Source organism: Mustelus asterias, chromosome 6 (genome assembly GCF_964213995.1).
Source record: "Mustelus asterias chromosome 6, sMusAst1.hap1.1, whole genome shotgun sequence".
NCBI lineage: Eukaryota > Metazoa > Chordata > Chondrichthyes > Carcharhiniformes > Triakidae > Mustelus > Mustelus asterias.
The window spans coordinates 100459714-100473943 of record NC_135806.1 but is presented as its reverse complement, the minus strand read 5'-3'; the positions used below and the strand labels follow the sequence as shown (position 1 = coordinate 100473943).

At 40.0% G+C, this 14230-nt stretch overlaps 1 protein-coding gene across 10 annotated transcripts in view; it reads right to left on the bottom strand.

Moving 5' to 3' along the window:
- The window catches only part of mef2cb (myocyte enhancer factor 2cb), a 236834-nt gene that overhangs the window by 18124 nt on the left and 204480 nt on the right, over positions 1-14230 (bottom strand). For all 10 annotated transcript variants that reach the window (XM_078214798.1, XM_078214802.1, XM_078214808.1 and 7 more), the window contains one exon: positions 4276-4445. In XM_078214798.1, the coding sequence (XP_078070924.1) occupies positions 4276-4445 (170 nt within the window). The remainder of the gene's footprint in view (positions 1-4275; positions 4446-14230) is intronic.

Genomic DNA, 14230 nt, shown 5'->3' with positions numbered 1-14230 from the left:
GATACAAAATACCTGTTCAACACATCCATCATTTCCTTGTTTTCCATGATTCGCTTCCAAGACTCACATTCTAGAAGGCCAATATTCATTTCAGTTACCCTTTTCCTTTTTAAATACTTGTAGAAACTCTTATCTTTTAAAAAAAATATTTCTAGCTAGCTTTCTCTCATATAATTTCACATCATTATGAAGTGCTTCTAAAGATTAGTCGTGGCATGAATCAATTCCAGCCTTCCGGACTGCCTGGATCCACTACATTTGGCCTACCACCGCAACAGGTCCACAGCAGACACCATCACCCTGACCCTGCACTCAACACTGGAACACCTAGATAACAAAAATACCTTTGTCAGACTCCTATTTATTGACTACAGCTCAGCCTTCAACACCATTATTCCTACGAAACTCATCTCCAAACTCTGTGGCCTGGGCCTCGGCTCCTCCCTCTGTGACTGGATCCTGAACTTCCTAACTCACAAACCACAATCAGTAAGAGTAGGCAACAACACCTCCCCCACGAGCATCCTCAACACCAGTGCCCCACAAGGCTGTGTTCTCAGCCTCCTACTATACTCCTTATACACCAATGACTGAGTGGCCACATTCTCCTCCAACTCGATTTTCAAGTTTGCTGACGACACCACCGTAGTGGGTCGGATCTCAAACGATGACGAGACAGAGTACAGGAATGACATAGAGAATCTGGTGAACTGGTGCGGTGATAATAATCTCTTCCTCAATGTCAACAAAACAATGGAGATTATCATCGACTTCAGGAAGCATAGTGGAGAACATGCCCCTGTCTACATCAACAGGAATGAAGTAGAAAGGGTTGAGAGCTTCAAGTTTTTAGATGTCCAGATCACCAGCAACCTGTTCTGGTCCCCCCATGCCGACACTAAAGTTAAAGAAAGCCCACCAACGCCTCTACTTTCTCAGAAGACTAAGGAAATTTGGCATGCCAGCTATGACTCTCACCAACTTTTACAGATGCACCATAGAAAGCATTATTTCTGGTTGTATCAAAGCTTGGTATGGCTCCTGCTCTGCCCAAGACCGCAGAGGTCTACAAAAGGTTGTGAATGTAGCCTAATCCAACACATAAACCAGCCTCCCATCCATTGACGCTGTCTACACTTCCCGCTGCCTCGGCAAAGCAGCCAGCACAATTAAGGACCCCACGCACCCTGGCCATTCTCTCTTCCACCTTCTTCCGTTGGGAAAAAGATACAAAAGTCTGAGGTCACATACCAAATAACTCAAAAATAGCTTCTTCCCTGCTGCTGTCAGGCTTTTGAATGGACCTACCTTGCATTAAGTTGACCTTTCTCTACACCCCAGCTATGACTGTAACAGTACATTCTGCACTCTTTCCTTCTTTATGAACAGTATGCTCCATCTGTATGGCACGTAAGAAGCAATACTTTTCACTGTATGCTAATACATGTGACAATAAATCAAATCAATCCTTATTATTTGCAATTTTAAATATTCTGTCCAATTTTCTACCACTAATCTTCACAGAATTGTAGAGTGTTTCTTTCGGTTTGATACTGTACTTAACATCCTTTTGAGCCACAGGTGATGCATCCTTATCATAGCTTTACTTTCCCATTGGGATACAGCTTTGTTGAGAATTATTAAATATCTCCTTAAAAGTCCACCCCTGCTTCTCTACTGTCCTGCCTTTTAACCTAATTTCCCAGTTCACTTTGACCAACTTTACCTTCATGCTCTTATTTCGGTTTAAACACGAGGCTTAGACCCACACCTCACCTTCAAGCTGAACATGAATTCTACCAAGTTATGATCGCTGTCACTTTGAGGATCCTTTACTATAAGTACACTGATTAATCCTGTCTCATTAAACATTGTGTGTGTGATGTGGAGCTGCCGGCGTTGGACTGGGGTAAATACAGTAAGAGTTTTAACAACTCTTTAACCTGTGCTTAATGCTCCTTCTACTCACATTGTCTGTATCTTTAAGATCTGGTTGGCTGCAGAGATTCGCATTCTAATCAGTATTCTGTAACTTGATTTTGTGTCTCTGTGCCCTGTTTGAGAGCAGATTTCCACTCCATCTGACGAAGGAGCAGCGCTCCGAAAGCTTATGGCATTTGCTACCAAATAAACCTGTTGGACTTTAACCTGGTGTTGTTAAAACTTTTAATGTCATTAACCATTACCAGGCCTAGAATAGCAAGTTCACTGGTCGGTGCTCGAACATAAGAAACACTCTTATGAACTAATTTTTCAGGCTACCTTTGTCAATCTGTCTTTCCTGCTCTATATTAAATTCAGCCATGAATATTGCAGGACCTTTCTTGCACATTTCTTCCATATACTCTGTCCCACAGTGTAGCTACTGTTAAAGGACATGTAAATTACTCTCATAAGGGCCCTCTTCCCTTTTCTATTTCTCATCTCTAACCAAACTATTTCTACATTTTGATCTTTCAAGCCAAGTTCATCTCTCATCACTGTACTGTCATTCTTAATTCTCAGTGCTACCCCACCTTTTCCTACTGAAATGTCAAATACCCCTGAACGTTACGGTCCCAGCTTTGGTCAACTTGCAACAAAGTCTCTGTAATGGCGATCAGATCATGCATATTTATTTCAATTTGTGCGAACAATTCATCCCTTTTGTTCCAAATGCTGTGCACATCCAGATACAGACCTTTAATTTGGACTTTCTAACATTTTTGCAAACTCTGGCCAGATCTGCCGGTGCTGTTTGTAAGCTCTGACCCTTCCTGACACACTCTGGTTACTATTACCCAAATCACTACCTTGCTTTATTGACTTGTCATTTCCCTTTAATTTACCACATTTTTCCTTACATGATCCCTCCTCCCCATCCCAGATATTTAGTTTAAATCTCTCTCTATCACCCTAGTTATACGACTCACCAAAATACTGATCCCATCATGGTCCAGGTGAGAACCATCCCAACCGTACAGCTTCAACCCTGCTAAACCGCACTTTTTAAGTTTTACAAAAATCATAGATGTGGAATTCTCAGGCTCAAGAATTATACATAATTCGAGAATTACATTTAAGAAAAAAATGAACATAAGGCACCTTATTTCCTAAACAGGTTTGTACTAAAAACAGCTGTCTACCCTGCTTCATTCCAAAATAATGTTAACCTGAATATAATGGACATTGTACAAATGAAAACATAGGTTTAAGCCAATGCTATGGTTCAGCACGTGTAGGCCAATGCCATGGTTCAGCGGTTGTGGGCCAATGCTATGGTTCAGAAAAAAATAAATGAAAAAAATATTAAGTTACTGTTATCTACTTGTTTGGAAATGGTTTGAAGGTATCAGCAGAACTCTCACTTACCTGTAATAAATCAACATCCTCAGACTGATAGCATAGAAAAGGAGCAATGGATAACTGTTAGCTGAAATGTTAATTCTGTTTCTCTCTCCACAGGTGCTACCTGACTTGCTGAGTATTTCCAGCATTTTCTGTTTTTATTTCAGATTTCCAGCATCTGCAGTATTTGGTTTTGACCTATGGTGAGGCTTGATTTGGGAAGACAAAGGTAAATAGGAATTCCACTCACCTGGGGCTCCAATCATTATATAAATCCATCTCTAAAATCACTACAGACTGCATGTACGTTTCCGAATTTTAAAATCCATTGTACATATTCACAGTCCTCTTTTTAGCTTTCTGCATTATTCCCTCTTAAGGTGCTTTTACCTGTGACTTGTTTCTAGGTTTCAGCCAGTCAGGATGGAGCCCAGTGCTAGGCATTTTAGGGAGGACCCCTTTAGTTGTCTTCCTTATGTGGGAATGCCATGGCTTGCACAGCACTTCTCTTTAATGGGATAAGGAGGATTAACACCCCTATTATGTGGAGTTTTGTACATATGTACCCGCAGCACACCACTTTGCAGTACAGCAAATTTAAATTGTCACCCATTCAAAGCTGCTCCTTTAGGCTATTTCTTTCTATTTTTGTGCATTCATCCCAAAAAGGAGCAGTTAAATATTCATTCAGTCAGATTTAAATCTACTCTGTGCTGCAGAATTAAGTAGATTTATTATGCATCATCATGCTACCAATTGCTATGGATATTAGCACCATTGTGATATCAGTTTTGTCCTTAGCCACAACACAAGTTAAAACCAGCTCCCAGTCTAATGAAATAAAGCAGAAATGCTAAATTTTATTCCAAGTTCTATTAAGTTCTATTGTATGTATAACATGTATATACTTCTTCTTTTAGAAGATACTGGAAAAATACTCCTGCTTACCACTGATGGCATATTCTTTGAACCTGGCGGGATCAGGACCCGGAGGTCAGGTTTCCGATTGTTCATCCCCAAATTCATGGGAGGTGGTGACTTGGTTTGCATGTTCTTGTTCAAATTGCCAGGCGAGACCAGCAAACCTGGCGAATTACGGGGATTTCCATACCCATTTCCTGTTGAATAAAAGATTGTGTATAAGCAATCATATATTTAACATATAACATAGAAATCATTCCAAATGAAGAATTAATAGTCAATGGCCAATCTTTAATGGGAATAAATAAAAGAAATATGATAATACTGTAATGCTAGCCACAAATAATGCACATCTAATTTTGTCATATTTTTATTTCTATTAGTCTTTATCAAACCTTTGGAAGTACAAGGAAACTGCTTCAATGAAGTGCACCAATGAAATGCTATTGACTTTCTGTTGTCAGAATCTCAGCATTTAATAGGTTTGAATTAATACCAGCACAGTCTTTAAAAGAATCAATTTTATTAATTGTCTAAAGAAATTGATTAATAAATCAATGTCTCCACCAATTAGCTTCGGGATTTTAAAAAAAAGGGCGGCATGAACAAGTTGGGCTGAAGGGCCTGTTTCCATGGTGTAAACCTCTATAAGGTTTAATTCCCCTTTTTAAAAAAAAGAGCTATCAAAAGGCATCAATACGGTTTGGAATATTTTTGTTTAAACAAGGAATGCTGATGATATCAAGAGCAGGTAATTTGGATTACTTACAACCGGATGCATGAAGGAGCTGAATTAATGGTCATAGCTGAAGTGGAAACACTGACACATTAATGATTATATTTCCCGAGGTAATTAGGTACCCCTCCACCTTCTCGGATATTATGCCCTTTAAAAGCTAGTAGCCTCTGATGAGGACATCAGAACTGACACTTAAGCAAAATACAATGGAAATAAAAGGAAGTTGATGTGAATTCTTTAAAGCTGGTTCTCTGAAAGGAAGTGATATCTTCACTTGATTAGCTGGGTTGATACATTAAATAAATCTAAAAGTGTGAAAACATTTGTTTCATCACTGCACCCTCCAGCACAAAAAGTAAAACTTCCAAGAGATTCAAATAAAATTGACATTGTAGTTATTTGTTGGAAGCCAAAACAGTAGCAATTAGTTCAGACAGGATGGCCATTTCAAATCATTTACTGCAGCAGTGGTATGTTTATTGGCAACTTACTCTGAACTTAAAAACTACTGCAACAGAAGTTTTTCCAAATACACAAATTTGGTAGAGTTTGAATGTCCACTAATACATTTTAAAAGAACACTCAGACAAAGTTTAAATGACTTCAAAAACAAAAGCAAATAGTCAAACATTTGGAGGGGGAGGGGGAGAATATGGCGAAGTATAGCTAATGTCACTGGACTAATAGTCCAGAGGCTAAGGCTCTGGGGCACAGGTTCAAATCCCACCATAGGATTGAACCACAGCAGCTAATGGAATTTAAATTTAATTAATAAATTCTCCTTTTGAAAGCTAGTCTCACTAATGGTGACCATGGAATCATTGTTGTTTGTCATAAAACCCAACTGGTTTACGACAACCTTCAGTGAAGGGAATCTACCATCCTCACCCAGTCTGCCCTACATGTGTTTCCGGACCCAGAATAATGTGGTTGACTCTGAACTGCCTTGTGAAATGACCTAGCAAGCCACTCAATTCAAGGACAATTAGAGATGGGAAAAAACTGTTGGACTTGCCAATGGCACTCACATCCAATGGAAGAAAAAAAACCAAGTAGCAGATATAATTCATTGTGAATAGGATGAGAGGGAGAAAAAAAATCATGTGTGAGTATGCAATCAAATGAAAATAAGCTGAAGGGGTGAATGAACATAAAGACTATTGGCCTCAAAAGAAAAATTCACTGGAAGTGCAAATGCAGACAAAGCCACAAAAAGACCAATAACAATTTGGGTTTCATAGAGAGACACATAAAGAACAAAAGCAAGAATGTAATGATAAATTTGTACTAGGCAATGATTAAACGGTGTGATGTATGCAATTCCAAGTCCCAATTATAGAAAGAATCTAAAAGACAGAGAAAGCAATGTGGTGCAAATTCCCCAGGATGATGCCAGTAATGGAAAACTGCTGGTATGTGGAGATACTTAAGAAATTGGGATTATTTCCACTGAAGTAGACAAGGCTGAGAGGAGATGTAACAGACTTATTAAAATTATGAAGAGCTTTGATAGTGGGCATTCAAACTCTACCAAATCTGTGTATTTGGAAAAACTTCTGTTGCAATAGTTTTTACTTAAGTTCAGAATAAGTCGCTAATAAACATACATGGAGAAAAATTATTTTGTCTGGTCAGGGATTCGACTTCAAATTGTCACAAAGACTGAAGAGGCAGATTAGGAACAAAACCATCTTTATGCTGAGCACTGCAGGATATAGAATACTTTGGTGCAGGGAGTGGTTCTGACAGACATCTTTTAAAATGAAAATACATAAATATTTGAAGCAGAGTAAGATGCAGAGCAATATGATGAAGGTCGGACAGTGGATAGCACTTCCAGCAATGGTCTAAAGGGCCTCTTTCTGTGTTGTAACCTCTATGATTCAAAGGTATAGGAGTATGACATGCTGAAATTGAGGTGTTTTTGAAGAACCTCCCAGGTTCCATGATGAGTCAGGCATTTGCATTTCATAATCATGCAATTGAAGATTATTGGCACAGTTACTACCCACAGGTTTACTGCTGCTCTATTCAAGCATGGTACAGCTCTACCCATCTTTGTTTAACGTATGTTCAGAGCTCCAATCAGGATACATGGTGCACTTTAAATGAGTGAAGAGTCAGCTCTATGGTGCAGCTGTTGTAACGTCCATGGGATTTGAGCCAACTGCTTTGTGGCAGCAGGAGGAGCACATTTATGTCAACATGAAATTTGCATCACACTACCTGAAAAAGTAGCGTCCAACATTAAAGGCACCAACTTGTATACAAATCCTGCACTTTCAGGAATACTTTCCATTTGAACTTCAGAGACGAGTAAATGAGCATGTCTGCATTCAGCAGCTAAATTCAAGATTCTTCAGCCTTCTTGGCATAACAACATTCATAAAGGGCACTCAGAACACATAGTTGTGGATTGTGAATGCATTACGCAGAAACCCTTCAGAAAATTAAAGAAAATAAATGAAAAAATACATGCATGTGGTCGTTTACCAAGTTTTTTTTTGTTGCATATAACCAACTATGCAAACCGCATCCTTCTTACTCAGAGGATTGTGGCCTACATTGAGACCTGGTGCTCCTCCTCAAGATAATCCATGAAACAGAATAACTTGGTTAGATCGAGGAGCAGAGAGCTTTCCAAAAGCTTTTAATGTACAGATTAAAACTTTCCTCCTCAGCTAGTTTAAAATTATGGCAGATCATGAAAATTACAATCTGTAACGCATCCATGAGCGCGGTACTAGAATTGTTTACCCACTATAAAGGACAAAAAATTATATATCTAAATTAGACATACTTCCGGACAATTACAGGAAGATGAGAAGCACATGTTTTTAATGTAAATTTAGCTCTTAAAGCCACAAAATTGCATTTTCTACAAGATGTTAATGAAAATACTTCATAAAAAGAAAGTTTATTGCTAAACTACTATTTTAATCTCAAATTTGTGATTTATTAATGGCATTGTATTGAATATCGTACACCGCATGATTTTATTTATTTGTTAGAATTGATTGTATTGCAGCACAGTTCATAACAATTAATTTAGCTTCAAGACTTTGCAGAGAAGTGTGGTTTGTACACAAGCTGCAAATGCAGAAGTCCTGATGTGAAATCAGGAAACTATTAAGCATAAACCTCAGTGTGATTTCATTCATCAGCAATACCACTCTGGTGACTCAATTTGGTCCAAACAATGCCATCGATGGGATATAATCTGAGGCATTTAGTAACCAACAGTTTCCACAGGCAGAATGCACCAGATATACATTATGAGTTAAGTTTCCTCAAGAGCTCGGAGAGTATATTCGATTGAAAATGGAGCTAAAAAGACCAGGTAGGTCATTAGTTTTGAATCCTGGACTGCGCTTGTTATCTAGTCAATCTCAATGATATGGTTCGACAAGTGACTTTAATGTTCTCAGGTCAGTGAAGGGAAAAGAGAAAATATAATAAGCCGGAGTTCTTACTATCTAGCAATCTGCATTGGAAGTGCGTATTTGGGAGTGACTGTGCCCATCGGGTGACAGGATGATGCTTGGCTGTGATACCTGATTGAATAGCTTGCCAAAAGCACAGTGCCAAGTGGCACTAATAATGGATGATGCCAAGTGGCTGAAGCAGGGAGGGAAACTAGAATCTGAAGAACCATATCACACCATGGAGTGAACACATTTGGAAAAAAGAGAAATTCTGGAGAGAATCAAATGAATCAAGGGCACAAGATAGGTTTCATTACGAGTAAAATAGAAATGTGACAAAAGCTTAGAAGAGTTCTGTATCAAGCATGATGCAAAGCTGTAGAAAATTTCAGAAGCTGTTGCAAGATCAGAGATCTCAGAGTTAGCTTGAAGATCTCACCTCCCATCCCCTCCCCCAGGCTATTGCAACTCCCAACAGACATGGGGAACACCCCCAACCCTTGACCCCAGAGGAGCAACCACCTCCTTTACTTAGCGCTCCCCTCCCCCCCCCCCCTTCCACCTCAAATCACATAGCCATGAGGTTGACCCATCCTCATTGGCATTAGGGCATCGGGTGCCCCCCACCTCCCCAAATGAACAATACCCTACAACGGGACCACTTAAGGCCCTACACCTCTTTGGGATTACCCTTCAAGTCCTGCCCCCTTCAGGGACCCCTTTCAGACTCTGCTCCTTGGTAATGCAACCCTGGTTCCCAGGGTGGCAGTGCCAGGGTAGTAATGCCAGGGTGGCACTCAGGGGCAATGCTAGGGCCCACTCATGTCCCTGGCCCACTGGGGCTGGAGACAACATTGTGTATTTGTGTAGTGTCTTTAAAGGAGTTAAACATCACAAGGCACACCACTGGATTGTTAACAACCAAAATGCATGACCAAGCCACATAAGGAGATACTACAGCAGATAGGTAGGTTTTAAGGGATGTCTGGAAAGGAGGAAAGAGAGTTAGAGAATTTTAAGGTGGGAATTACACAGTTTAGGGCCTTAGCAGCTGAAGGCACGACTACCAATTTTAGAACAATTAACATCTGGGGTGCTTGAGAGGCCAGAATTGGAGGAGTACAGATATCTTAGACAGTTGTGGGCTGGAGGAGATTAGAAATTAGTGGGACAAGGCCATGAATGGGCTTTGAAACAAAGATGAAGATTTTAAAATTTAGGGGATTAAATGAGAACCAATGTAGATCCACAAGGGTGATGAGTTAATGGGACTTGATGCGAATTAGGACACGAGCCGCATAATTTTGGATGACTTCAAATTTCTGGAGGGTAGAAAATGAGAAGATGACTCGGAGTGTGTTGGAATTGTCAAGTATAGAGGTAACTAGAACATTAATGAAGGGTTCAGCTGCGGATGAGCTGAAACAGCCTGAGTCAAGTGATGTCATTGAGCTGGAAATAGGCAGTCTTAGTAATGGCGCGGATATGTGGTCAGAAACTTACCTCAGGTTCAAACATAATGTCAAGTTTGCAAAGAGTCTGGTTCAGCCTCAGACAGTTGCTAGAGCGAAAGATAGAATCAGTGGTTAGGGAACAGAGTTTAGGAACCAAAGACAATAGTTTTGGTCTTCCCAATATTTTTAGTTGAAGGAAATTTCTATTCATTCCAGTACTGGACATCGAGCAAGCAGTTTACAATTTGGAAAGAACAGAAGGATCAAGAGAGCTCTTGGTGAGGTAGAGCTGGGAGTCCTCAAAATGTGCGCGGAAACTTGATGCTGCACTTTCAGATGATATCACCAAGGATGTAGATGAGCAATGGGAGCTGGCCAAGGATGGATCTAATACTTTGAGCTTTAACTACTGCCTCATGCTCTTAGACTTTTAGATCCACGGAGATCACAGATGTTAGTCACTGTATATAGTACAGATGGCTACTAATTAAAATGCAGTTTCAGAAAAGTATAGAGTGGTGATTTTAATCAAAACTAAAATACAGTATTTATGTTTATAAATGCCCTAAATTATAAGCATGAATTTCACTTAAATATAAATTAGTGTACTTGAAGATTATGGTTATTAAATGGATTTTCTACCTAAAATATTAGGCAAGGAATATAGGGTGTGGCCTTTACAAATTTGTGGCTGATGTGCAGGAAAATATGTATTCCTCATGAATTCAGCCAGAAATGACTATTTGAAGAACTCCGTTCAGTAAATATAATAGTCCTAACAATCACAAAACAACCAACGTTCAAAGGTTTTCCTTGTTAATATTTTTGTTACCATTAATGGTTACCACAAAACAAAAGAAAGATTATAATGCTGTAAGCTATTGCTTTCTCTGAATGAATGCCCATTAGCCCTGTATCGGTCATGCTTCTTGAACATGGGCGGTATTACACATATATGCCTTTATGGTAAAGTCTGATGAGTGATTCATTATTTGGAGTGGTTTCAGATGTTTTAACATGGTTCGGCACGGTATAAGTTGCAAGCATCATTACAAACAAAGTAGCAGAAACAACAGCATTCATAGGTGCGATTTGTAAATAATGGATTTAATATAACATAAATATCTAACAGCTTTGATATGCTGCTAAAGACTCCTCTACTTACGTTTCATTGCATTAATTTGGTTTGGGGTGGGAAAATGGCATCAATAAAACAATGAACAGTTTGTTTTAATAAACACTTTTGGGAATGTGTAATAGTCTGAAAAACAAACCACTAAATAAGTTGTGTTCAGTCACAGAGAACTAACTGTAGCAGAATCCACATGCTTTTAATACGCCTAAATCTTCCTGTGCCAGAGTGGTAGGATGTGGGTTTGGAGTCATGATTCCTCACACAATGAGTTTCTGAGCTTGCAAGTTCCACTGCAGGGAGGTGACAAGAAGAGTCCAGACACACCCCTATGGTTTGGGAGGAAGTAATAAGAGGGAAACTCATACTCTGCTCATCTTGTGTATTTTCTAGATATCAAGTTTGGTAGCAGCAGAGGCCCTAGAGTATACTTTTAAAAAATTTAATGCCTCCACATTGGTGTATTGCAGGAAAGTATGTAATAAGAGAGAAATCAAAAACATCAAAAATAATCGAAGAACAATGGAAATGTTGGTGCAGAAAGAGGGTGTAGAAACTGAGACACCTTGGTGGTGGGGTGGGGAAGGGTTCATGAACACAAGTCTTTGAAGGGGGCAAAGCAAGTTGATAAAGCTGTTCAAAAATGCATACGGAATATTTAACATTATAAACAGAGGTGTAGAGTCCAAAAACAAGGAGGTTAAGCAAAACCTTCATTATTATTGGTTAGGCCTCAGTTGGAATATTGAAGCTGTGCTGGGGTGAGGGTGGGTGGTGATAGCATGTGGGAAAATCCGGAAATATTGGCATTTTCATACAGCCACTTCATCAACTGATTTCCGGGTTACCTAGCCAGTTAGCATCAGCAGTTGTGATGGAGACCTGCATGATTTAATATGAAGCCCAGTATTTAAAAGGGACACTCCATGAATGAAGGGTCAATAATAATAACCTCGCTTTGGCCTTTCAGCGCTCATCTGAACTGCAACAAAGTTTTCTCTCAGCTGTCGGACAAAAGCATCATGGCAGCAGCTGGGAATCTTACACATACCCATCTTTTTGTGGTTGCACACCAGCTATACATTGATGGATTGGAAACCCTTGCAGTTGAGGAACACCCTGGTTGATCTAGGGGTTCTTTAATTGCTACACGTGTGCAGTCAATATGCCCTGCATATGTAAGGATGCATTCTTTGATACAATCAGCCAGTCAATGGGGCGTATGGCCCAAGTACCTTGGATATACCACTTTGTTCATTTGTGTTGTAGGCAGAACAACTTTTTTTCCCCCACAATAACAGGTTGCTGCCATCAAGTCAAAAAGCTGGATCATGTCCTTTCGGGTTGTTTGCAATTGACAGAGTACTAACAGAGTACTGACCATACACACTCAGCCCATGCTTGCAAACCTCAAAATAATATCTAAAGTTAATTATGAATCTGGGATTGGGCAACACTTGCGGAACAATTCTGAGTGCGCTAAGAATTACATTAACAATGAATTTAAAATGATCAGTCAGGTTTGTAACGTGGTCCACTTATACTTCCTAGATGATACATATATTCGTACACAGGGATCTGTTCTCTAAAGCAAAAGGAACAGGCCCAGGCATTGCACTTTAAAAAAAATTAAAGAAGGCTGGGGGAATTTGGTCCCTGGTCCATTCTCTATGGCAATGCCTTGGCCAATTAAAATAGACTTGCCAACCATTTCCTTATGCAGTATAAATGGTTGCTCCCTTTGAAATTTGGCATTTTTGCATCTGTCCTGATGAGTGCAAGATGAAAACCTTTGACAGCATGACTTTTCCTTCAGCAATAATCAAGATTTATACTATCAAACAACTATAAAGAAAAAGGTGAAAGTCTGCCTGGAGCTAAAATGCAGACAGGGTTAAGAACTGAGGTCTGTCATTTCAGATGTAAGCCCTCCTGGTTTATATAGATCAGTATCTTACTAATAGATGTTCTACAGTTCACACGCCCAAGTTGGATAAATTACTTGCAAGATCAATTTTGAAAAAGTTTACCAAGTTCTTTGTCAAATATAAACAGATGATGTTGAAAAATACTTAGCAAGTCAGGCAACATTTGTGAGGAGAATCAATCTTCCTTTCTCTAATGAAAATAAACTTGGGCTGATTTTCCTGTGGGCCATGACTGTGCGCAGAATACCTGACCAGACTTCAACTAATCTGGATTTGCAGATTGAAATTCTTTGCAAGGACCTGATATGTTTCAACAGGCTCACCTCAACCATCTGGAAACAATAAGAAAAGCCCACTGCTGTTTTAAGTTTATTTATTAGTGTCACAAGTAGGCTTACATCAACACTGCGATGCAGTTAATGTGAAAGTCTTTTCATTGCCACACTCCAGCACCTGTTCAGGTACACTGAGGGGGAATTTAGCATGGCCAATGCACGCAACCAGCATGTCTTTCAGACTGTGGGAGGAAACCGGAGCACCCGGAGGAAGTCCATGCATACACAGGGAGAACGTGCAAACTCCACACAGTGACACAAGCCAGAATCGAACCTGGGTCCCTGGCACTGTGATCAGCAGTGCTAACCACTGTGCCACCATGCTGATACATACCTGAGAGGTTTAATGTAGTCAGCCAGTCACATAACTCGATATCATTTTAACAATTCTTTCATGGGACATGGGCAAGGCCAGCATTTGTTGTCAATCCTTAATTGTCCTTAGGAAGGCAGTAATAAGCTGCCTTCTTGAACTACTGCAGTCCACGTGGTGTAAATGCACACAGTGCTGTTAGAAAATGAGTTCCAGGATTTTGGTCCAGTATCAGTGAAGGAAGGGCAGTATAGTTCCAAGTCAGGGTGGTGTGTGGTTTGGAGGGGAACTTGGTGTTCATTGTGTTCCCATGAATCTGCTGACTTTGTCCTTCTAGATGACAGAGGTCATGGGTTTGGAAGGTGCTATCGAATGAGACTTAATGAGTTGCTGCAGTGTATCTTGTATAAAGTATGCACAGTTAATACTGTGGGACAGTGGTGGAGGAGTTCAGTGTTCAGTTTGATGGATAGGATGTCAATAAAGGGGGCTGCTTTGCTCTGGATGATGTCAAGTGGAGCATATTCCATCACACTCCTGACTTTGGGCGAGATTCTCTGGCCTCCCTGCAGTGTTTTTCTCAGCAGTGGGAGGCAGCACACAGTTCGCTGGTGGCAGGATCCTCTGGTCCTGCTGCTGTCGATGGGAATTCTGAC